General features: G+C 44.9%; 1 protein-coding gene across 7 annotated transcripts in view; it reads left to right on the top strand.

Moving 5' to 3' along the window:
- The window catches only part of LOC110501950 (voltage-dependent calcium channel subunit alpha-2/delta-1), a 114838-nt gene that overhangs the window by 18952 nt on the left and 69378 nt on the right, over window positions 1-26508 (top strand). For all 7 annotated transcript variants that reach the window (XM_036955531.1, XM_036955521.1, XM_036955523.1 and 4 more), the window contains exons 2-3: window positions 4366-4447; window positions 6090-6206. In XM_036955531.1, the coding sequence (XP_036811426.1) occupies window positions 4388-4447; window positions 6090-6206 (177 nt within the window). In that variant the 5' untranslated portion in view covers window positions 4366-4387. The remainder of the gene's footprint in view (window positions 1-4365; window positions 4448-6089; window positions 6207-26508) is intronic.

Here is a 26508-nt window from a genome sequence, read left to right on the forward strand (position 1 = left end):
CTGCTGCCTGCAACATCCTCCAGCATGACCGGTTTTGCGGTGGGTCAGTCATGGTGTGGGGTGGCATTTCTTTGGGGGGCCGCACAGCCCTCCATGTGCTCGCCAGAGGTAGCCTGACTGCCATTAGGTACCGAGATGAGATCCTCAGACCCTTTGTGAGACCATATGCTGGTGCGGTTGGCCCTGGGTTCCTCCTAATGCAAGACAATGTGGCTGGAGTGTATCAGCAGTTCCTGCAAGAGGAAGGCACTGATGCTATGGACTGGCCCGCCCGTTCCCCAGACCTGAATCCAATTGAGCACATCTGGGACATCATGTCTCGCTCCATCCACCAACGCCACATTGCACCACAGACTGTCCAGGAGTCAGGAGACCATCCGCCACCTCATCAGGAGCATGCCCAGGCATTGTAGGGAGGTCATACAGGCACGTGGAGGCCACACACACTACTGAGCCTCATTTTGACTTGTTTTAACGACATTACATCAAAGTTGGATCAGCCTGTAGTGTGGTTTTCCACTTTAATTTTGAGTGTGACTCCAAATCCAGACCTCCATGGGTTGATAAATTTGATTTCCATTGATAATTGTTGTGTGATTTTGTTGTCAGCACATTCAACTATGTAAAGAAAAAAGTATTTAATAAGAACATTTCATTCATTCAGATCTAGGATGTGTTATTTTAGTGTTCCCTTTATTTTTTTGAGTAGTGTATATACAGTATATTGAAGAGGTTGGGGCTCAAGCTGCATCCCTCTCTCACCTCACAGCCCTGTGGAAAGAAATGTGTGTGTCATTGGTTCGAAATATTGGGGAAGATGCCTGAGTTGAGGATGGTGTTGGAGAGTTTAAGCCAATAGGAATTTGTGGTCTGTATATTTTTTCATTTCATTTAAGATACCATCAACACCACATACCTTTTTTGGTTGGAGGGTTTGTATTTTGTCCTGTAGTTCATTCAATGTAATTGGAGAATCCCGTGGGTTCTGGTAGTCTTTAATAGCTGATTCTAAGATTTGTCATTAATCATGTGTATGTTTTTGCTGTTTGTTCTTTGTTATTGAGCCAAAAAGATTAGAAAAGAGGTTTATCCATACATCTCCGTTTTGAATAAATAACACTTTGTGTTGTTGTTAGTTTAGAGTTTTCCAATTTTCTCAGAAGTGATTAGATTCTATGGGTTCTTCAATTACATTGAGCTGATTTCTGACGTGCTGTTCCTTTCTTTTCCGTAGTGTATTTCTGTATTGTTTTAGTGATTCACCATAGTGAAGCCAGATTTTCTGGGTCTCTATGTTTTTGGTTCGATAGGTTTCTCCATTCCTTTCTTTTTTTTGCATTCTTCATCAAACCATCATTTTCTTAGGTTGTCTGCTTGAAATTGTTGGACTTAATAGGGAAGCTCAATCTCTCTCGCCCTCCTCTCTCTCCCCCTCACTCCCTCCCACTCTCCTATTGTTGTAATCCTGTGTTGGCCTTTTAATTGGATTACATGCCTCATTTAGGGGAACATAAGAACAGAGCAGCGCTGAGGTAACACACACACACACACACATAGTGGATGAGTTTGAATGTGGTCTGAATGGAGATGTGTGCCAAATAGATCATATCATCAAACCATTCACAAAACTGCCGTGCTGTGGAGAGACTCTGTGATGGAATGAGGCTGGCAACACTAGTAAGGAATATTTACACAGACATAAACACACTCACACAGACATAAACACACACACACACACACACACACACACACACACACACACACACACACACACACACACACACACACACACACACACTGTCTGCTCAGAGCTCCAGGACTTTAGAGCTTAGGCACTATAGAGAGGAACAGAGAGGCAGATTAGGTGTCTGAAACTTGGTATACTTGTGACTTGGCAATGAAACTCATCCAAGACGAGTCCACTGAGACATTTAGGGACACGATTCTTCCTTCTACCTCACCTCCTCTTACCCCATCTTCACCTCTGTCAGTCCCCCAGTCTTCTCTCTCTTACTTCCCCATCCACACACACATTCCAGAGCTGGCATCCTTAACCCCCCAGCCCCTCTCTGTGTCTTCCCCTCTCCCTGGTCACAATCCTCTACACACATTCAAGTAACCAGCTTTACACTCATTACTCTCAGGGACTGTGTTATGAACAAATGACAAACAGATGTGTTTGTGTGTGTACGTGTGTGTCTCTTGCTCTGTGTGTATGTGTTTGTTTGTGTGTGTATGTGTTTGTCTCTTGCTCTGTGTGTATGTGTTTGTGTGAGTTTGTGTGTGCGTATTCGCGCGTGTGTTTGTGTGTATGTGTGTGTGTAACGTCTCTCCTGGCCGTCAGGGAGGCTCATGGCAGGGTCTGTGAGTGACAATGAATGACAATAAGAGCGTCTGCACCCCGCTCCAACCCCCAGCCTTCTGCACGCAAGATTAATAGTCCTGTTTCTCTCTTTCTCTCTCTCACTCCGTCTCTCTCTCTTTCTCTGTCTCTCTTTTACTGTGTGTTTTGTGTGTGGATGTGTGTGTATTGCTAAGCCCGTAGGAAGCACTGTGCTGCCATATTTCTAGACCTATCCAAAGCATTTCATACTATTGGCCATCCCCTACTCATTAAAGGTTGTCTGAAATGGACTTGAACCAGGTGTAGTGTTTTGGGAACTATCTCTCAGACATGACACAGTGTGTGCTTTCTGATGGTGTCAAGTTACCTTGATATTAATAAAGGTGTCCGGCAGGGGTCGATTTTGGGACCTGTCGTCTTTACTATATATATAAATAATATTGGCCTATCTGAAAATAACTCTAACATTCAGCTGTATGCAGATGACACTGTTATCTACGCTATTACCACTACGGCTGACCAGGCTATGTTGGAGCTGCAATCTGATTTTGTTGCTGGGCTTTTGGATTGACAATAATTTGAGGTTGAGCTAGTTAAGAAGCTGAGAATTAAGTTGGCTTCTTTTATAGAAATAGATCATGTCTCTCACTAAACAGCAGGAAGCAGATTGTACAGTCAACTTTGTGTTCATCGGAATGCAGCAGCCACGACTCTTAAAAACCTTTGGATGCCATCTACCGTAGCCCCCTTCGCTTTATCACAGGTGATAGTTATAACAGGTATCAACAGGTTGGCTGGTCCTCATTAAAGTCCCATGGATCACTGTATTAGCCTCTGTTGGGTTAACAGCTCTACCACACACGCTGCCTACCTACCTCACTGTTACAATGTTCAACTATGAGACACCAAACCTGGATGGTTAACTCTTGAGGTTCCACTAGTACCGATCTAGGTAAATCCGCCTTTAGTTTTACTGCCCCCATTTTTGGAATAGCCTACAAACTCCCCTACATATTTACTCTCTGGTGACTCTAGGGCAGTTTAGGGCTTTAATGAATTTAATGAAAATTGCAACTGTTTTGATTTAATTATTGTATTTTTGGTGTTTGAAGCTCTAGTGTTGATTCTGTAATTAATAGATTATTTTATTTGTATCGATCATTTAGAATTTCCTCTATTGCTGTCTTCTGGGTGTCAGGAGATATACCAACAATGTGATCCAGAGAGTGAGGGAGGGAGGGAGGGAGGGAGGGAGGGAGGGAGGGAGGGAGGGAGGGAGAGAGAGGGACAGAGGGAGAGTGAGATGTCAATAGTGATATTATCACGAGGCCAGTCAGTGAACTTTTGGCTCTGCAGCTCTTTGATATGGAGAGGAGCCATTTGGTCGCAGTTCACTCTGACACCGTCACACGCACACTCACACTCTCTCTCACACACACTCACTCACTCCGACACACACACACAGGTAGAGTTCTGTAGAGTGCCTGTCCACACACATCACTGTCTCTCACTGGTCTGACCCACCTTGAGACAGCTACCTGATTGGATGACCTTGTTTCTGACCCCTGAGAAAGTAATATAATTGGCTGACTTTGTGCTTGAACCCAGTGATACATATTTGATTGGTTGACATTAGGTGTGAACCTAGTAATAAGTATTTGATTGGTTGACCTTTTCCTTAACCCCTGAGAGAATGATCTGATTAGCTCTGGCAGTGTTGACGGCTATGCCAGTGATCTTATCGAGTGACATTGTATTAGTGATTTTTGCTCATTCGATTGGACAGGTGATGCCATGTTCCATTCTTGTGAAAGCCGTCTGATGTGGTTATATTAGGTTTGAAACCATCTGAGGTTATCTGATTGGCATTGATGTTGGCTGAGGATAGGCAGCTACAAGTGGCATAAACGCTGGTTCATTTAGGTAAAGAGGGAGGTATTTAATTGAACTACTGGTATGGGATGTTTGGTGTCTGTTTTTGTGATCTGACTGGTTGTTTGTGCGTCTCTCTTGTCCTATAGAATAAAGGAATGGGTGGATCAGATGCAGATAGAGCTGGTGACCCTGGCAGACATGGCCAGCGCCGGGAAGAACCTCACACAGGTACAAAACACACACACACACACAGAGGTGACCTAACATTTCATAACATTTTACAGTGCATAGTAGTCACTGCATAACATCAAACATGAACCTCTACTATCAAGGGACTAATCTTTTTCAGACTGTTACATACAGTATATGTAACCAGTTTACATCATCTCTCTCTCTCTCTCTCTCTCTGTCTCTCGGTCGCTCTGTTTCTCTCTCTCTCTCTCTCTCTCTCTCTCTCTCTCTGTCTCTCCCTCTCTCTCTGTCTCTCGGTCGCTCTGTTTCTCTGTCTCTCTCTGTCTCTCGGTCGCTCTGTTTCTCTCTCTATCTCTGTCTCTCTTTCTCTCTCTCTGTCTGTCTCTTGGTCGCTCTGTTTCTCTGTCTCTCTCTGTCTCTCGGTCGCTCTGTTTCTCTCTCTCTCTCTCTCTCTCTCTCTCTCTCTCTCTCTCTCTGTCTCTCTGTCTCTCTCTCTCTGTCCCTCTCTGTCTCTCTCTGTCTCTTGGTCGCTCTGTTTCTCTGTTTCTCTGTTTCTCTGTCTCTCTCTCTGTCGCTCTCTCTCTGTCTCTCTCTGTCACTCTCTCTCTCTCTGTTTCTCTGTCTCTCTGTCGCTCTCTCTCTGTCTCTCTCTGTCTCTCTCTCTCTCTGTCTCTCTGTCTCTCTCTCTCTGTCTCTCTCTGTCTCTGTCTCTCTCTCTCTGTCTCTCTCTCTCTCTGTTTCTCTCTCTCTCAATTCAATTCAATTCAATGGGCTTTATTGGCATGGAAAACATATGTTAACATTGCAAAAGCAAGTGAGGTAGATAATATACAAAAGTACAATAAAAATTATCATTAAACATTACACAGAAGGTTCAAAAGAATAAAGACATTACAAATGTCAAATTATACATATACAGTGTTGTAACAATGTACAAATGATTAAAGTACAAAAGGGAAAATAAATAAGCGTAAATACGGGTTGTATTTACCATGGTGTTTGTTCTTCACTGGTTGCCCTTTTCTTGTGGCAACAGGTAACAAATATTGCTGCTGTGATGCACACTGGTATTTCACCCAGTAGATATGAGAGTTTATCAAAACCGGGTTTGTTTTCGAATTCTTTGTGGATCTGTGTAATCTGAGGGAAATATGTGTCTCTAATATGTTCATACATTAGGTAGGAGGTTAGGAAGTGCAGCTCAGTTTCCACCTCATGTCGACCTAATGTCAACCTAATGTCCACCTAATTCCACCTAATGTCTCTCTCTCTGTTTCTTTCTGCCTGTCTCTCGGTCGCTCTGTTTCTCTGTCTCTCTCTGTCTGTTTCTACCTCTCGATCGCTCTGTTTCTCTGTCTCTTTCTGTCTCTCGATCGCTCTGTTTCTCTGTCTCTTTCTGTCTCTCGATCGCTCTGTTTCTCTGTCTCTCTGTCTCTTTCTGTCTCTCGATCACTCTGTCTCTCTCTGTCTCTCGGTCGCTCTGTTTCTCTGTCTCTGTCTCTCGGTCGCTCTGTTTCTCTGTCTCTCTCTGTCTCTTTCTGTCTCTCGGTCTCTCTGTTTCTCTGTCTCTCTCTGTCTCTTTCTGTCTCTCGATCACTCTGTCTCTGTCTCTCTCTGTCTCTTTCTGTCTCTCGGTCTCTCTGTCTCTCTCTCTGTTTGTCTGTCTGTCCATCTGTAGATATTCCTGGACAACCAGAACCTGTACACAGTAGAGTCAAATGATGCTGAGGAACTAGTGGCTAGGGCAGCCAGGAATATAGAACAGCTGCTACTGAAGAGGGCTGCAGCTCTGGAGGTAAGACACTGTGTTTCTATGCTCCTCAAGTACACCCAACATCAAGGGCCTGATGACTAGTTGAGCTGTTGAATCAAGTGAGATTGAGCCTTGATGATGCCACTGCTACTATATTGCACCACAATGGAGTGGAGAGGGGTTGAACTGAATGACACGTTGAATGACACATTGACTCTCGGGTGTACCCAACATAGGTAATCTTGTAATCACATTGATGTGAGTCTTATGGGGGGCTGTATCTACTGTATGTTAGGTTCCACTTGTAAAAAGCTGAGGTGAGGAATGACAATATAGGCCAGGACCAGGGAATGGTTAGAAGACCATGTCACTGTGAGGGGCAGGTTGTCAACAGAGAGGAGTGATTGTCTGTATGGCTGCATGGACATGCTAGTATGAGGGGCAGGTTGTCAACAGAGAGGAGTGATAGTCTGTATGGCTGCATGGACATGCTAGTATGAGGGGCAGGTCTTCAACAGAGAGGAGTGATAGTCTGTATGGCTGCATGGACATGCTAGTATGAGGGGCAGGTTGTCAACAGAGAGGAGTGATAGTCTGTATGGCTGCATGGACATGCTAGTTTGAGGGGCAGGTTGTCAACAGAGAGGAGTGACAGTCTGTATGGCTGCATGGACATGCTAGTATGAGGGGCAGGTTGTCAACAGAGAGGAGTGATAGTCTGTATGGCTGCATGGACATGCTAGTATGAGGGGCAGGTTGTCAACAGAGAGGAGTGACAGTCTGTATGGCTGCATGGACATGCTAGTATGAGGGGCAGGTTGTCAACAGAGAGGAGTGACAGTCTGTATGGCTGCATGGACATGCTAGTATGAGGGGCAGGTTGTCAACAAAGATGAGTGATAGTCTGTATGGCTGCATGGACATGCTAGTATGAGGGGCAGATTGTCAACAGAGAGGAGTGATAGTCTGTATGGCTGCATGGACATGCTAGTATGAGGGGCAGGTTGTCAACAGAGAGGAGTGATAGTCTGTATGGCTGTATGGACATGCTAGTATGATGGGCAGGTTGTCAACAGAGAGGAGTGATAATCTATATGGCTGCATGGACATGCTAGTATGAGGGGCAGGTTGTCAACAGAGAGGAGTGATAGTCTGTATGGCTGCATGGACATGCTAGTATGAGGGGCAGGTTGTCAACAGAGAGGAGTGATAGTCTGTATGGCTGCATGGACATGCTAGTATGAGGGGCAGGTTGTCAACAGAGAGGAGTGACAGTCTGTATGGCTGCATGGACATGCTAGTAAGAGGGGCAGGTTGTCAACAGAGAGGAGTGATAGTCTGTATGGCTGTATGGACATGCTAGTATGAGGGGCAGGTTGTCAACAGAGAGGAGTGATAGTCTGTATGGCTGTATGGACATGCTAGTATGAGGGGCAGGTTGTCAACAGAGAGGAGTGATAGTCTGTATGGCTGCATGGACATGCTAGTATGAGGGGCAGGTTGTCAACAGAGAGGAGTGATAGTCTGTATGGCTGCATGGACATGCTAGTATGAGGGGCAGGTTGTCAACAGAGAGGAGTGACAGTCTGTATGGCTGCATGGACATGCTAGTATGAGGGGCAGGTTGTCAACAGAGAGGAGTGACAGTCTGTATGGCTGCATGGACATGCTAGTATGAGGGGCAGGTTGTCAACAAAGATGAGTGATAGTCTGTGATAGTCTGTATGGCTGCATGGTAGTCTGTATGGCTGCATGGACATGCTAGTATGAGGGGCAGGTTGTCAACAGAGAGGAGTGATAGTCTGTATGGCTGCATGGACATGCTAGTATGAGGGGCAGGTTGTCAACAGAGAGGAGTGATAGTCTGTATGGCTGCATGGACATGCTAGTATGAGGGGCAGGGTGTCAACAGAGAGGAGTGATAGTCTGTATGGCTGCATGGACATGCTAGTATGAGGGGCAGGTTGTCAACAGAGAGGAGTGACAGTCTGTATGGCTGCATGGACATGCTAGTAAGAGGGGCAGGTTGTCAACAGAGAGGAGTGATAGTCTGTATGGCTGCATGGACATGCTAGTATGAGGGGCAGATTGTCAACAGAGAGGAGTGATAGTCTGTATGGCTGCATGGACATGCTAGTATGAGGGGCAGATTGTCAACAGAGAGGAGTGATAATCTGTATGGCTGCATGGACATGCTAGTATGAGGGGCAGGTTGTCAACAGAGAGGAGTGATAGTCTGTATTGCTGCATGGACATGCTAGTAAGAGGGGCAGGTTGTCAACAGAGAGGAGTGATAGTCTGTATGGCTGCATGGACATGCTAGTATGAGGGGCAGGTTGTCAACAGAGAGGAGTGACAGTCTGTATGGCTGCATGGACATGCTAGTATGAGGGGCAGGTCTTCAACAGAGAGGAGTGATAGTCTGTATGGCTGCATGGACATGCTAGTATGAGGGGCAGGTTGTCAACAGAGAGGAGTGATAGTCTGTATGGCTGCATGGACATGCTAGTAAGAGGGGCAGGTTGTCAACAGAGAGGAGTGATAGTCTGTATGGCTGCATGGACATGCTAGTATGAGGGGCAGGTTGTCAACAGAGAGGAGTGATAGTCTGTATGGCTGCATGGACATGCTAGTATGAGGGGCAGGTTGTCAACAGAGAGGAGTGACAGTCTGTATGGCTGCATGGACATGCTAGTAAGAGGGGCAGGTTGTCAACAGAGAGGAGTGATAGTCTGTATGGCTGCATGGACATGCTAGTAAGAGGGGCAGGTCTTCAACAGAGAGGAGTAATAGTCTGTATGGCTGCATGGACATGCTAGTATGAGGGGCAGGTTGTCAACAGAGAGGAGTGATAGTCTGTATGGCTGCATGGACATGCTAGTAAGAGGGGCAGGTTGTCAACAGAGAGGAGTGATAGTCTGTATGGCTGCATGGACATGCTAGTAAGAGGGGCTGAGTTGGGAAGTTAGAAAGAGGAAAAGAACACAGCTACTCAGATCTCTGCTCACGACAGTTTATTATAATGAGAGGTTTGACCCTGGGGAGATAATATCTGTGTGTGTGTGTGTGTGTGTTCCTTTGAACAGAAGTGGGTCAGAGACACAGTTCTCTCATCTTCTGCTGTATAGAGTATGCATATGGTTTGTGTTCCAAAGCCATCTTATATGTCATAGATTCATTGTACTGCTGTGCTAGCTGCAGTGTTTCCCAACCTCTGACCCCTGATCCCTGGTCCAGCATTTATCCCTGGGATGTTGTTGACCTGTCCCTTATTGACCTGTCCCCAGCTCACAATTGTTTAGTCAGTTATCAATTGGCAGTTCTGATCTACATGGTCCAGTAATAAGGACAACAGCCTGTAGCTTGCATCTCTCTGTGGTACATGAAGTGCCTTACTTCCCTAGTAGAAGTCAGAGACACTTTGCTACGTATGACATGGTAACCAGTAGTGCCTTTATAAGGAAAGTGGAGATGTCTTCACAAGGCGTTGAACTCTCAATGTTTTCTATGGAAGACCATGTTTACGGTTCATCATAAACACATTTTATAATCTAGCAGTTGACATTAAACAGCCTCTCTGCTCTGAATGGAAAATAAACAAACTGGTCCCGTTCCTCTTATCACTGGTAATGCCAGCTAACATATCAACTCAATTTGACAACTCTGCTGGTGTGTATAATGTCATTGTATGATGACCACTAAGTGTCCTTCCCTCTGTAGTCGACACCTTATATTCACTCTACCAGCCATCTCCATATCTCTCTCTCTCTCTCTCTCTCTCTCTCTCTATCTCTCTCTCTCTCCCTCTCTCTCTCTCTCTCCCTCTCTCCCTCTCTCTCTCTCTCTCTCTCTCTCTCTCTTCTCTCTCTCTCTCTCTCTCTCTCTCTCTCTCTCTCTCTCTCTCTCTCTCTCTTCTCTCTCTTCTCTCTTCTCTCTCTCTCTCTCTCTCTCTCTCACACTCTCTCTCCCTCTCTCTCTCTCTCTCTCTCTCTCTCTCTCTCTCTTCTCTCTCTCTCTCTTTCTCTTCATCTCTCTCTCTCTCCCTCTCTCTCTCTCTCTCTCTCTCTGTCTTTCTCTCTCCCTCTCTCTCTCTGTCTCTCTCTCTCTTCTCTCTCTCTCTCTCTCTCTCCTCTCTCTCTCTCTCTCTCTCTCTTTCTCACTCTCTCACTCTCTCTATTTCAATTCAATTCAATTCAAGGGGCTTTAATGGCATGGGAAACGTGTTAACATTGCCAAAGCAAGTGAGGTAGATAATGTACAATGGTGAAATAAACAATAACAATTAACAGTAAACATTACACATAGAGAAGTTTCAAAACAATAAAGACATTACAAATGTCATATTATATATATATATACAGTGTTGTAACAATGTACAAATGGTTAAAGTACACAAGGGAAAATAAATAAGCATAAATATGGGTTGTATTTACCATGGTGTTTGTTCTTCACTAGTTGCCCTTTTCTTGTGGCAACAGGTCACAAATCTTGCTGCTGTGATGGCACACTATGTAATTTCACCCAGTAGATATGGAAGTTCATCAAAATTGGATTTGTTTTCAAATTCTTTGTGGATCTGTGTAATCTGAGGGAAATACAGTGCCTTGCGAAAGTTTTCGGCCCCCTTGAACTTTGCGACCTTTTGCTACATTTCAGGCTTCAGGCATTTCAGGCAAACATAAAGATATAAAACTGTATTTTTTTGTGAAGAATCAACAACAAGTGGGACACAATCATGAAGTGGAACGACATTTATTGGATATTTCAAACTTTTTTAACAAATCAAAAACTGAAAAATTGGGCGTGCAAAATTATTCAGCCCCCTTAAGTTAATACTTTGTAGCGCCACCTTTTGCTGCGATTACAGCTGTAAGTCGTTTGGGGTATGTCTCTATCAGTTTTGCACATCGAGAGACTGAACATTTTTCCTATTCCTCCTTGCAAAACAGCTCGAGCTCAGTGAGGTTGGATGGAGAGCATTTGTGAACAGCAGTTTTCAGTTCTTTCCACAGATTCTCGATTGGATTCAGGTCTGGACTTTGACTTGGCCATTCTAACACCTGGATATGTTTATTTTTTAACCATTCCATTGTAGATTTTGCTTTATGTTTTGGATCATTGTCTTGTTGGAAGACAAATCTCCGTCCCAGTCTCAGGTCTTTTGCAGACTCCATCAGGTTTTCTTCCAGAATGGTCCTGTATTTGGCTCCATCCATCTTCCCATCAATTTTAACCATCTTCCCTGTCCCTGCTGAAGAAAAGCAGGCCCAAACCATGATGCTGCCACCACCATGTTTGACAGTGGGGATGGTGTGTTCAGCTGTGTTGCTTTTACGCCAAACAAAACATTTTGCATTGTTGCCAAAAAGTTCAATTTTGGTTTCATCTGACCAGAGCACCTTCTTCCACATGTTTGGTGTGTCTCCCAGGTGGCTTGTGGCAAACTTTAAACAACACTTTTTATGGATATCTTTAAGAAATGGCTTTCTTCTTGCCACTCTTCCATAAAGGCCAGATTTGTGCAATATACGACTTGATTGTTGTCCTATGGACAGAGTCTCCCACCTCAGCTGTAGATCTCTGTAGTTCATCCAGAGTGATCATGGGCCTCTTGGCTGCATCTCTGATCAGTCTTCTCCTTGTATGAGCTGAAAGTTTAGAGGGACGGCCAGGTCTTGGTAGATTTGCAGTGGTCTGATACTCCTTCCATTTCAATATTATCGCTTGCACAGTGCTCCTTGGGATGTTTAAAGCTTGGGAAATCTTTTTGTATCCAAATCCGGCTTTAAACTTCTTCACAACAGTATCTCGGACCTGCCTGGTGTGTTCCTTGTTCTTCATGATGCTCTCTGCGCTTTTGACGGACCTCTGAGACTATCACAGTGCAGGTGCATTTATACGGAGACTTGATTACACACAGGTGGATTGTATTTATCATCATTAGTCAATTAGGTCAACATTGGATCATTCAGAGATCCTCACTGAACTTCTGGAGAGAGTTTGCTGCACTGAAAGTAAAGGGGCTGAATAATTTTGCACGCCCAATTTTTCAGTTTTTGATTTGTTAAAAAATTTGAAATATCCAATAAATGTCGTTCCACTTCATGATTGTGTCCCACGTGTTGTTGATTCTTCACAAAAAAATACAGTTTTATATCTTTATGTTTGAAGCTTGAAATGTGGCAAAAGGTCGCAAAGTTCAAGGGGGCCGAATACTTTCGCAAGGCACTGTATGTGTCTCTAATATGGTCATACATTTGACAGAAGGCTAGGAAGTGCAGCTCAGTTTCCACCTCATTTTGTGGGCAGTGTGTATATAGCCTGTCTTCTCTTGAGAGCCAGGTCTGTCAACGGCGGCCTTTCTCAATAGCAAGACTATGCTCACTAAGTCTGTACATAGTCAAATATTTCCTTAAGTTTGGGTCAGTCACGGTGGTCAGGTATTCTGCCGCTGTGTACTCTCTGTGTAGGGCCAAATAGCATTCTAGTTCGCTCTGTTTTTTTGTTAATTCTTTCCAATGTGTCAAGTAATTATCTTTTTGTTTTCTCATGATTTGTTTGGGTCTCTCTCTCTCTCTCCGCAGATAGCTTCAAGGCAGGGAGTTATTGCTTTAACCTGTTTTAAAGATGGATTACTGATGGATAGATGGATTGAGTAAAGTAGGGGTTAGTATAGCTATGCTCATAGATAGGAAATGACTCATTGGTCTATAGTGGGGTTTATGAACTCTGATAGATTCTTTGAGTTTACTTAAGGTCAGAGCAGTGTTTCATCTATTACATCCGTCATTGTCGTTCTCACAAAGAGTAAAGCGAGAATATGTTATATTCTTTGTGATTGGCTCCTTTTGATATCTCTGATAAAACAACGAATGATGCACACACACGCAGACGCAAGCAACCATGCACACACACACACTCCCTGTGCTTCAATGCTGGGCTAATATCATAGAACAAGGCATCTTGATGTGATACAATGATTATGGTGTGTCTTCCAATGTGTGTGTGTGTGCGTGCGTGTGTGTGTTTGTGTGGAGTTTGCTCCAGGGGCTGGATGTGTCGCCAGATGTGTGTGCTGGGCCCTCTCCCTGTCTCATCCCTCTGTGTGTGTGTGTGTGTGTGTGTGTGTGTGTGTGTGTGTGTGTGTGTGTGTGTGTGTGTGTGTGTGTGTGTGTGTGTGTGTGTCATGTATTATAGATTAGAGCCCTCAGGCTGCTGGTGGGGGTCACTGTATCTGCTGAGCTTCCGTGAGGGTTAACCAGCCCTGCTCTCTACATGAGTCACACACATAGAAACACACACACACACACACACACACACACACACCTACACACTAACACACACACATTGCCCCAACAACCCCCATGGGGTTCAACATGTAACTGCAGCGGGGGGCAGTGTCAATGCTTGACTAGAATGGACTAATGGTTTCAGAACAGCAATATAGTGCAGTGTGTGTGTGTGTGTGTGTGTGTGTGTGTGTGTGTGTGTGTGTGTGTGTGTGTGTGTGTGTGTGTGTGTGTGTGTGTGTGACTGAAACTATAGACCTCACCCTTCTAACCCAGCTGTGTTCACTACAGTAAGCCTTATTATCTTATGCTGTAAATAATGGATGAATTGTCAGACAACACTACAATATCATTATTGTATCAAGTCAATGGGAAGAGGTGTACAGTAGGTATTCAAATGTGTCTGTATGCCTTGATGTGAGGTTATTAGTTTGTCAGCGTGTGTGTGTGGCTGAGCGGGTCAGTGCATGTGTTTGTGTCAGACGTTGGGCTAGCTTTGTGTCGGGCTCTCAGAGTTTGATTGGGTAGAAATAGTGGTTCAGCAGCTCAGTGAGAGTGGATGAAATGCCCAAGGCCATACCCAATTCCACTGACGTATCTTTCTGTCACTCACTCACGCTTTCTTCCATCCCTCTCTTGCTAGTTTTCTCTCTGGTTGTGTGTGTGTGTGTGTATGTGTGTGTGTGTGTGTGGTGTGGTGTGTGTGTGTGTGTGTGTGTGTGTGTGTGTGTGTGTGTGTGTGTGTGTGTGTGTGTGTGTGTGTGTGTGTGTGTGTGTGTGTGTGTGTGTGTGTGCGCGTGTGTTGTAATTAAACCTTAATTATTGATGCAGAGCCGTTAACACAAATAGCAGACAGATTAGTCAGAGAAAGGAGGAGTAAAACTCACACACACTGTCAGAAGCCTTCCCACTCTTCCCAGTGTGTTTTCTGTTTGTCTATACTGATCGCCAGCTCCTATTGGAAACCATTGCAATTTAGTCCACAGCTCAGGGTGCAATATATGTGTAAGTGATCTCAGTCCTAACAGTAGGTTTAAGGGTTCTGGCCAGTGACTAATGGCCCAGTCCAGAACCTCATCCAGAGTAATACCTCACACACGCAGAGACCACAGACTGTGTGTGCGCTTATGTTCCTCTCTCTGTCGGTGTGTATAGCTGGTCCTCTCTGAGGTGTATAGTACATTGCGTACCTTGGTGGCCTGATGTCTGTTTCATCTTTCTTGGTCTGGGCCTGTGTAACTGACCTGGGTGTCACAAGCTTGTTTTGGGCCACTGAGCTAAAGCCCTTGCTTTAGGTTCATGCAAGTGAACCGCCTTCATTCCACCTTCATTTGTCGTGTGTGTGTGTGTGTGTGTGTGTGTGTGCTCTAGTAATGAGCAGAGGATGTAATATGATCAGAGTTTTCTGTCTCGAAATTAAATCAAATTTAATCAGATTTTTTTGGTCGAATCCCAAAATGGGATGTAGAGACATTATGGACAGTATGTGGATAGAACATGTAGTATATCTGAAGAATACGTAGGATAGAATAGTATATGTACAGCAATAGTTAAATAGGATGAACTTGACTACAATACAGTATATACATATGAAGTGGGTAAAACAGTATGTAAGCATTATTAAAGTGACCAGTGATTCCTTGTCAATGTGCACAGGGCAGCAGTCTCTAAGGTTGTGTAACCAGGTGGTAGCCGGCTAGTGACAGTTACTAAGTTCAGGGCAGGCTACTGGGTGGAAGCCGGCTAGTGATGCCTATTTAATAGTCTGATGACCTTGAGATAGAAGCTTTGATGCACCTGTACTGACTTCACCTTCTGGATGATAGCATGGTGAACAGGCCGTGGCTCTGGTGGGTTGATGTCCTTGATAATCGGGTGCTGTAGGTGTCCTGGAAGGCAGGCATTGTGCCCCCTGTGATGCGTTGTGCAGACCGCACCAACATCTCTTTAGCCCTGCAGTTGCAGGCCGTGCAATTGCCGTACCTTCTTTATTAAATCTAATCAAATTTTATTTGTCACATGCGCTGAATACAACAGGTATTCTATCCTACCGTACAGCGAAATTCTTACTTACAAGCCCTTAACCAATAATGCAGTTCTAAGAAAATACAAAAAAAGAAAGAGATAAGAATAACAAATAATTAAAGAACAGCAGTAAATAACAATAGTGGGGGCTATATACAGGGGGTACTGGTACAGAGTCAATGTGTCAATGTTCGGGGGCACCGGTGTCGAGGTAATTGAGGTAATTATGTACATGCAGGTAGGGTTATTAAAGTGGATGGATAATTACAGAGAGTAGCAGCAGCGTGGGGTTGGGGGGGGGGGTGCAAATAGTCTGGGTAGCCATTTGATTAGCTGTTCAGGAGTCTTATGGCTTGGGGGTAGAAGCTGTTTAGAAGCCTCTTGGACCTGACTTGGCGCTCCGGTACCACTTGCCGTGCAGTAGCAGAGAGAACAGTCTATGACTAGGGTGGCTGTAGTCTTTGACAATTTTTAGGGCCTTCCTCTGACACCACATGGTATAGAGGTCCTGGATGGCAGGAAGCTTGGCCCCGGTGATGTACTGGGCCCTATGCACTACCCTCTGTAGTGCATTGCGGTCGGAGGCTGAGCAGTTGCCGTACCAGGCAGTGATGCAACCCTGATGTGGTGTACTTCTCAATGGTGCAGCTGTAGAACCTTTTGAGGAGCTGAGGACCCATGCCAAATCTTTTCAGTCTCCTGAGGGGGAATAGGTTTTATCGTGCCCTCTTCACGACTGTCTTGGTGTGCTTGGACCATGTTAGGTGATGGTGATGTGGAATGCCAAGGAACTTGAAGCTCTCAACCTGCTCAACTACAGCCCCGTCGATGAGAATGGGGGCGTGCTCGATCCTCCTTTTCCTGTAGTCCACAATCATCTTCTTTGTCTTGATCACTTTGAGGGAGAGGTTGTTGTCCTTGCACCACACGGCCAGGTCTCTGACCTCCTCCCTATAGACTGTCTCATCGTTGTCAGTGATCAGGCCTACCACTGTTGTGTCATCAGCAAACGTAATGATGGTGTTGGAGTTGTGCCTGGCCGAGCAGTCATGGGTGAACATGGAGTACAGGAGGGGGCTGAGCACGCACCCCTGAGAGGCCCCCATGTTGAGGATCAGCGTGGCGGATGTGTTGTTACCTACCCTTACCACCTGGGGGCGGCCCATCAGGAAGACTAGGATCCAGTTGCAGAGGGAGGTGTTTAGTCCCAGGGTCCTTAGCTTAGTGATGAGCTTTGAGGGTACTATGGTGTTGAACGCTGAGCTGTAGTCAATGAACAGCATTCTCACATAGGTGTTCCTTTTGTCCAGGTGTGAAAGGGCAGTGTCGAGTGCAATAGAGATTGCATTATCTGTGGATATGTTGGTGCGGTGTGCAAATTGGAGTGTGTCTAGTGTTTCTGGGATAATGGTGTTGATGTGAGCCATGACCAGCCTTTCAAAACATTTCATGGCTACAGACATGAAGGCTACGGGTTGGTAGTCATTTAGGCAGGTTACCTTAGTGTTCTTGGGCACAGGGACTATGGTGGTCTGCTTGAAACATGTTGGTATTACAGACTAAGACAGGGAGAGGTTGAAAATGTCAGTGAAGACACTTGCCAGCTGGTCAGTGCGTGCTCGGAGTACACGTCCTGGTAATCCGTCTGGCCCCGCAGCCTTGTGAATGTTGACCTGTTTAAAGGTCTTACTCACATCAGCTCTCACGGTCTCACGGAGAGCGTGATCACACAGTAATCCGGACCATCCGGAACATCTGATGCTCTCATGCATGTTTCAGTGTTATTTGCCTCAAAGCGAGCATAGAAGTTATTTAGCTTGTCTGGTAGGCTCGTGTCACTGGGCAGCTCTCGGTTGTGATTCTCTTTGTAGTCTTTAATAGTTTGCAAGCCCTGCCTCATCCGACGAGCGTCGGAGCCAGTGTAGTACGATTCAATCTTAGTCCTGTATTGACTCTTTGCCTGTTTGATGGTTCGTCGGACAGCATAGCGGGATTTCTTATAAGCTTCCGGGTTAGAGTCCTGCTCCTGAAAGCAGCAGCTCTGCTTTTTAGCACGGTGCAGATGTTGCCTGTAATCCATGGCTTTTGGTTGGGGTATGTACGTGCAGTCCTCAATGCCATTGGAAGAATCCCGGAACATATTACAGTTTGTGCTAGCAAGGCCTACTACTGTTGTGTCGTCTACAAACTTGATGATTTAGTTGGAGGTGTGCATGGCCATGCAGTCATGGGTGAACAGGGAGTACAGGAAGGGGTTGAGCATGTACCATTGTGTTTCCCTGAAGCCCTCTCTCTCTCTACTCAGCTCTATTTACATCAACAGCTGCCAAGGGCTTTCAGGCAAGACTAGCCTCATCTAACCCATTCATCCAGGTGAACATAACTACTAGACTTTCAATCGCTATGGATGGTCGATGAGGCAATCAAACATAACCTGGGATCTTCTGGTTTCAGATACCTCCTGTAAGAATATTTTAAGATAAATACACAATGCAGAGGACTAAATGTCAAGAGAGGACTAAAGGTCAAGAGAACTAAAGGTCAATAGAGTACTAACGATCAATGAAAAGTGCTTTTTCTGTAATAGGGAATTAATGAGCAATGGGTCAGAGACATGGGAGGAATTTGTCTATACATTGAGCCTCGAACAGGATACTTGTTATTTGGCCATTGGCCCAGATATATTGCAAGGAATTATAATTGGTCAACCACAGGCTAGGGTTGGGTTAAAGCTACTGTAAGGAACACGAGGGGAGACAGGGAGCTGGTTTCAAGCGCAGGGCGCAGCAGGTGTTTATTGCAAAGGAACACAGGAGGAGGCAGGTAGCTGGGTCCAGGGGCAGGCAGAAGGTCATACACAGGGGGTCCAAAAAGGCAAGAGTACATGCAGGGAAAAGGCTAGTAAAGTATTCCGGGAGATCAGGCAATAGTTTGATAACAGGAAATCCGAATAGGCAAAAGGCATCGTTAGTGAGGCAGGAAAAAACTATCACAGGAAAAATAGAGCTCTGAAAGCCGTGTCACAAAACAAACAATACCTCACAGTGATGGGGTGGGGGAACTGAACTAAATAGTGTGTGATAATGACATACAGGTGTGTGAACAGGTGATTAGAATTTAGGTGATTGGGATCTGGAGAGTGATCTGCGTTCAGGGGATCTAAGTGTTTGAGGGTGTGAGTTGGAAGCAGACGTTACAACTACATCCTGTCCTTTGTTCTGTGGAGAGAATCACCGAGGAGAGTGTCACTGAGGACAGGGGAGAACGAACATCTACCTCTCAGCATAACATCTATGATTTGTCCTCTTTGAATAAACCTATTTTTCTCCCCCTGATTTGTTTTGGGGTCTGTGTTATTGAAGAATAACATCAACTGCTAACACGCCCACAGCCATTGGACTCTTGATTTAGAAAAGTACCGTACCACTAATGTTTAACGGATTCGCCAAAGCAGTTTGAGACAGGGCCATTAACGTATGGAATATTTAACTATTTAGAGCATGTTGTTTGGGTGGAGATGAGAGAGGCAGTTTGAGAATAATTGATTTCATATTAGGGATATTGACAGTAGTATAATTGTCATGATCATACTCATAAAGATTAGCATATATCTGTAATCAGTGAGTGTTTGTAAACGCTGGGCTGGGACTCTGTGTGTGTAGCTATAGGGTTACTGGTTTGTGAAAGGCCATGTGGAACAGCACAGAAATCCCCAGAGCAATATTAATGTTGTACATACCTCTTCCCACCTCGTGTGTGTGTGTGTGTGTGTGTGTGTGTGTGTGTGTGTGTGTGTGTGTGTGTGTGTGTGTGTCAGAGCCGAATTGGGTACTTTGCATTCTCTACCTGACCTACCTTCCTTGCACAGCCAACAGAGACACCACTGGACATCTATTTTACTCTCTCTCTCTCTCTTTCTCTCTCTCTCTCTCTCTCTCTCTCTCTCTCTCTCTCTCTCTCTCTCTGTCTCTCTCTCTCTCTCTCTCTCTCTCTCTCTCTCTCTCTCTGTCTCTCTCCTTTCCTTTCTTAGTATCTTATTGTGTATTTTCTATTCTTTGTGTCTCCCTCGTCTTTGAAATAATTCCTCCCTCTCTCTCTATGTGATCCGATTGAAGCCATTTGTTTGTCTTTAGTAATCTCAGTGTGGGTGGTTTGTTGTCGCACCTCATGTCATTGCATTGTGTTGTTCTTTCTTTTCTTCTTTCTTTTGACACATATAATTACGCTGTTCTCTCAGCTCAATCTGTCTGATGATGTGGCCTATGTATACAGTACCAGTCAAAAGTTTGAACACACCTAAATAAATGTTTTTTCTTTATTTGTACTATTTCTACATTGTGGAGTAACAGTGAAGACATCCAAACAAAACAAATAACACATATAGAATCATATAGTAACCAAAAAAGTGTTAAACCAATCTGAATATGTGTGTGCGAGCAAGGAGGCCTACAAACCTGACTCAGTTACACCAGCTCTGTGAGGCAGAATGGGCCAAAATTCAACTTATTGTGGGAAGCTTGTGGAAGGCTACCTGACCCAAGTTAAACAATTTCAAGACAATGCTACCAAATACTTATTGAGTGTATGTAAACTACTGACACACTGGGAATGTGATGAAAGAAATAAAAGTTGAAATAAGGCATTCTCTGTCACTACTTCCGCCGAGGTCGGTCCCTCTCCTTGTTCGGGCGGCGCTCGGCGTCACCGGCCTTCTAGCCATCGCCGATCCACTTTTCATTTTCCGTATGTTTTGTCCTTGTCTTACACACCTGGTTTCCATCCCCCAATTACTTGTTCATTATTTAACCCTCTGTTCCCCCATGGTTGTTTGTGAGTGTTTGTAGTACTGTCCGTTATTGTGGGCTCGATTTATTGTGTTGTATTTGTGAATATTTGAGTAAATTACGTTTATTACTCATATCTGCTGTCCCGAGCCTGACTCCTCTACACCAGCTACACACAGGCACTATTACATTCTCTCTACTATTATTCTTACATTTCACATTCTTAAAATAAAGTGGTGATCCTAACTGGCCTAAGACAGGGCATTTTTTTTAATCTGTCGGCCCCAGCCGCACTCAGGCAGGTGTAGTTAATCCGACCCTCTCTGCCTAGTCAACGTCATTTTACCTGCTGTTGTTGTGCTAGCTTATTAGCTGTTGTTGTCTCACCTACTGTTTTAGCTAGCTCTCCCAATCAACACATGCGATTACTGTATGCCTCGCTGTATGTCTCTCTCAAATGTCAATATGCCTTGTATACTGTTGTTCAGGTTAGTTATCATTGTTTTAGTTTACAATGGAGCCCCTAGTTCCACTCTTCATACCCCTGATACCTCCTTTGTCCCACCTCCCACACATGCGGTGACCTCACCCATTACAACCAGCATGTCCAGAGATACAACCTCGCTTATCATCACCTCCGCTGTACCCGCACCCCTGTCTGCGCATTATGCCCTGAATATATTCTACTATGCCCAGAAATCTGCTCCTTTTATTCTTTGTCCCCAACGCTCTAGGCGACCAGTTTTGATAGCCTTTAGCCGCACCCTCATACTACTCCTCCTCTGTTCCGCGTGTGATGTGGAGGTAAACCCAGGCCCTGCATGTCCCCAGGCACCCTCATTTGTTGACTTCTGTGATCAAAAAAGCCTTGGTTTCATGCATGTCAACATCAGAAGCCTCCTCCCTAAGTTTGTTCTACTCACTGCTTTAGCACACTCTGCTAACCCTGATGTCCTTGCCGTGTCTGAATCCTGGCTCAGGATGGCCACCCAAAATTCTGAGATTTCCATACCCAGCTATAACATTTTCCGTCAAGATAGAACTGCCAAAGGGGGAGGAGTTGCAGTCTACTGCAGAGATAGCCTGCAAAGTAATGTCATACTTTCCAGGTCCATACCCAAACAGTTCGAACTACTAATTTTAAAAATGACTCTCTCCAGAAATAAGTCTCACACTGTTGCCGCCTGCTACCGACCCCCCTCAGCTCCCAGCTGTGCCCTGGACACCATTTGTGAATTGATCGCCCCCCATCTAGCTTCAGAGTTGTTCTGTTAGGTGACCTAAACTGGGATAAGCTTAACACCCCGGCAGTTCTACAATCTAAGCTAGATGCCCTCAATCTCACACAAATCATCAAGGAACCCACCAGGTACAACCCTAAATCTGTAAACAAGGGCACCCTCATAGACGTCATCCTGACCAACTGGCCCTCCAAATACACCTCCGCTCTCTTCAACCAGGATCTCAGCGATCACTGCCTCATTGCCTGTATCCGCTACGGATCCGCAGTCAAACGACCACCCCTCATCACTGTCAAACGCTCCCTAAAACACTTCTGTGAGCCTTTCTAATCGACCTGGCCCGGGTATCCTGGAAGGATATTGACAACAGTTGACAGTTGAGGATGCCTGGTCATTCTTTAAAAGTAACTTCCTCACCATTTTAGATAAGCATGCTCCGTTCAAAAAATGCAGAACTAAGAACAGATATAACCCTTGGTTCACTCCAGACCTGACTGCCCTCGACCAGCACAAAAACATCCTATGGCGGACTGCTATAGCATCGAATAGTCCCCGCGATATGCAACTGTTCAGGGAAGTCAGGAACCAATACACGCAGTCAGTCAGGAAAGCAAAGGCCAGCTTCTTCAGGCAGAAATGTTCATCCTGTAGCTCTAACTCCAAAAAGTTATTGGACACTGTAAAGTCCATGGAGAACAAGAGCACCCCAGCTGCCCACTGCACTGAGGTTAGGTAACACGGTCACCACCAATAAATCCATGATTATCGAAAACTTCAACAAGCATTTCTCAACGGCTGGCCATGCCTTTCTGGACCCTCTATTTCTGAAACTATCCGCCGCCATTGTCGCAACCCCTATTACCAGCCTGTTCAACCTCTCTTTCATATCGTCTGAGATCCCCAAGGATTGGAAAGCTGCCGCAGTCATCCCCCTCTTCAAATGGGGAGACACCCTGGACCCAAACTGTTACAGACCTATATCCATCCTGCCCTGCCTATCTAAGGTCTTCGAAAGCCAAGTCAACAAACAAGTCACTGACCATCTCAAATCCCACCGTACCTTCTCCGCTGTGCAATCTGGTTTCCGAGCCGGTCACGGGTGCACCTCAGCCACGCTCAAGGTACTAAACGATATCATAACCGCCATCGATAAAAGACAGTACTGTGCAGCCGTCTTCATCAACCTTGCCAAGGCTTTCGACTCTGTCAATCACCATATTCTTATCGGCAGACTCAGTAGCCTCGGTTTTTCTAATGACTGCCTCACCAACTACTTTGCAGACAGAGTTCAGTGTGTCAAATCGGAGGGCATGCTGTCCGGTCCTCTGGCAGTCTCTATGCGGGTGCCACAGGGTTCAATTCTCGGGCCGACTCTTTTCTCTGTATGAATCAATGATGTTGCTCTTGCTGCGGGTGATTCCCTGATCCACCTTTACGCAGACGACACCATTCTGTATACTTCCGGCCCGTCCTTGGACACTGTGCTATCTAACCTCCAAACAAGCTTCAATGCCATACAACACTCTTTCCGTGGCCTCCAACTGCTCTTAAACGCTAGTAAAACCAAATGCATGCTTTTCAACCGTTCGCTGCCTGCCCCCGCACGCCCGACTAGCATCACCACCCTGGATGGTTCAGGCCTAGAATATGTGGACATCTATAAGTACCTAGGTGTCTGGCTAGACTGTAAACTCTGCTTCCAGACTCATATCAAACATCTCCAATCAAAAATCAAATCTAGAGTTGGCTTTCTATTCCGCAACAAAGCCTCCTTCACTCACGCCGCCAAACTTACCCTAGTAAAACTGACTATCCTACCGATCCTCGACTTCGGCGATGTCATCTACAAAATAGCTTCCAATACTCTACTCAGCAAACTGGATGCAGTTTATCACAGTGCCATCCGTTTTGTTACTAAAGCACCTTATACCACCCACCACTGCGACCTGTATGCTCTAGTCGGCTGGCCCTCGCTACATATTCGTCGCCAGGCCCACTGGCTCCAGGTCATCTACAAGTCCATGCTAGGTAAAGCTCCGCCTTATCTCAGTTCACTGGTCACGATGGCAACACCCACACGTAGCACGCGCTCCAGCAGGTGTATCTCACTGATCATCCCTAAAGCCAACACCTCATTTGGCCGCCTTTCGTTCCAGTTCTCTGCTGCCTCTGACTGGAACGAATTGCAAAAATCGCTGAAGTTGGAGACTTTTATTTCCCTCACCAACTTCAAACATCTGCTATCTGAGCAGCTAACCGATCGCTGCAGCTGTACATAGTCTATCGGTAAATAGCCCACCCAATTTTACCTACCTCATCCCCATACTGTTTATATTTATTTACTTTTCTTCTCTTTTGCACACCAATATCTCTACCTGTACATGACCATCTGATCATTTATCACTCCAGAGTTAATTTGCAAAATTGTAATTATTCGCCTACCTCCTCATGCCTTTTGCACACAATGTATATAGACTCTCTTTTTTTTCTACTGTGTTATTGACTTGTTAATTGTTTACTCCATGTGTAACTCTGTGTTGTCTGTTCACACTGCTATGCTTTATCTTGGCCAGGTCGCAGTTGCAAATGAGAACTTGTTCTCAACTAGCCTACCTGGTTAAATAAAGGTGAAATAAAAAAATATATATATATATTTTTTTTACTATGATTAAATGTCAGGAATTGTGAAAATCCGACATTAAATGTATTTGGCTAAGGTGTATGTAAATGTCCGACTTCAACTGTATATATAAAGAGAGAGAGGGAGTCATACATCAGTATTCACTGATATCTGTTCATGCATGGTAATCTCTGGGTTCGGATATTAGATGTGCAACCAAGTGATTCTGCAAGCTACTGTATAATGCTCAATGACTGTAAGTGTTTTTATTTTTTTGAAGAATTCTACAAATGTTGTAGATGTTAATGCTCTTGTTGCCATTTGGATCCTGATTGAGGGGTATATCTGTCTAGTGGTTTGTCTATGTATGTGGTCAGGCATGGTGACACAGGCCCACGCCCCTCACGTCATGTTATTTGTGTGCTATTGCTCCTGGATCTGAGGGAAGGGAATAACGGACCCTTGATGCTTACCAAACAAGCTCTTTTTTTTCTCTATATATATCTTTCTCTTTTCACTTCCTCCATATCGTAGCATCCTCTGTCTATAAATATCAGGACCAGCAGAGTGACAACTATGACTAGTATCCCTCTGTGGGATTGCAGGTTGGAGATGTTGTCCAGTTAGCCAGTGCTGTACTGTCAACAAGCTCTCACATTATCACTGCAGAATTAGACATTCATCCACGTTCTCCAAAGGTCAAATTTCAAAGTTGCTCCAAACATCTAATTTCTAAGTGTTTTTGTTGCTCCTGCTGCTCTGTATTGTTCCATTTTGCCAAACATCATATTTTGATGTTAAGGGTTAAGTTGTGGTATTCATTCTGAATGGTTAAGGTAAGGGTTAAGTTTGGGCATTCATTCTGAATGGTTAAGGTGAGGGTTAAGTTGTGGCATTCGTTCCGAATGGTTAAGGTGAGGGTTAAGTTTGGGCATTCATTCTGAATGGTTAAGGTAAGGGTTAAGTGTGGGCATTCATTCTGAATGGTTAAGGTAAGGCTTAAGGTTTGGGATAGGTTTAAACCCCCTGCCCTTACAGGTTTTTATTTATTTATTTTTTATTTAACCAGGTAGGCTAGTTGAGAACAAGTTCTCATTTGGAACTGTGACCTGGCCAAGATAAAGCACAGCAGTTCGACACATACAACGACACAGAGTTACAGCATGTGAAAATGAGGTAGGATAAAGAGTTAAGGAAATAAATAGGCCATAGTGGCGAAGTAATTACAATATAGCAATTAAACACTGGAATGGTAGAATGTGCAGAAGACGAATGTGCAAATAGAGATACTGCGGTATAAAGGAGCAAGCAATAAATAAATACAGTATGGGGATGAGGTAGATTGGATGGGCTATTTACAGATGAGCTATGTGCAGTGATCTGTGAGCTGCTCTGACAGCTGGTGCTTAAACTAGTGAGGGAGGTAAGAGTCTCCAGCTTTAGTGATTTTTGCAGTTCGTTCCAGTCATTGGCAGCAGAGAACTGGAAGGAGAGGCGGCCGAAGGAAGAATTGGCTTTGGGGGTGACCAGTGACATATACTTGCTGGAGCGCGTGCTACAGGTGGGTGCTGCTATGGTGACCAGTGAGCTGAGATAAGGCGGGGCTTTACCTAGCAGAGACTTGTGTGTTTGGCGACGAGTATGAAGCGAGGGCCAGCCAACGAGAGCGTACAGGTCAGTGGTGGGTAGTATATGGAGCTTTGGTGACAAAATGGTTGGCGCTGTGGTAGACTGCATCCAATTTGTTGAGTAGAGTGTTGGAGGCTATTTTGTAAATGACATCGCCGAAGTCGAGGATCGGTAGGATAGTTTTACGAAGGTATGTTTGCAGCATGAGTGAAGGATGCTTTGTTGCGGAATAGGAAGCAGATTCTATATTTAATTTTGGATTGGAGATGTTTAATGTGAGTCTGGAAGGAGAGTTTACAGTCTAACCAGACACCTAGGTATTTAAACACCTAGGCGTTTAAAAGCAGTTGGATGCCACGGAAGGAAAGTTGTATGGCATTGAAGCTCGTCTGGAGGTTAGTTAACACAGTGTCCAAAGAAGGGCCAGCGGTATACAGAATGGTGTCGTCTGCGTAGAGGTATATCAAAGAATCACCAGCAGCAAGAGCGACATATACAGAGAAGAGAGTCGGCCCGATAATTGAACCCTGTGGCACCCCCATAGAGACTGCCAGAGGTCCGGACAACAGGCCCTCCGATTTGACACACTGAACTCAGAGAAGAAGTTGGCGAACCAGGCGAGGTAGTCAATTGAGAAACCAAGCTAGGTCAAAAGACTTCTCATATGTTTTTCACATCTAGTGTATGTCAGCATGTGGTAACTATTTTATAATCCTAAAATTCCGTTATCTATCACTGAGACCTGACTGTCATCTC

The sequence above is a fragment of the Oncorhynchus mykiss genome, chromosome 2, assembly GCF_013265735.2.
Source record: "Oncorhynchus mykiss isolate Arlee chromosome 2, USDA_OmykA_1.1, whole genome shotgun sequence".
Lineage (NCBI taxonomy): Eukaryota > Metazoa > Chordata > Actinopteri > Salmoniformes > Salmonidae > Oncorhynchus > Oncorhynchus mykiss.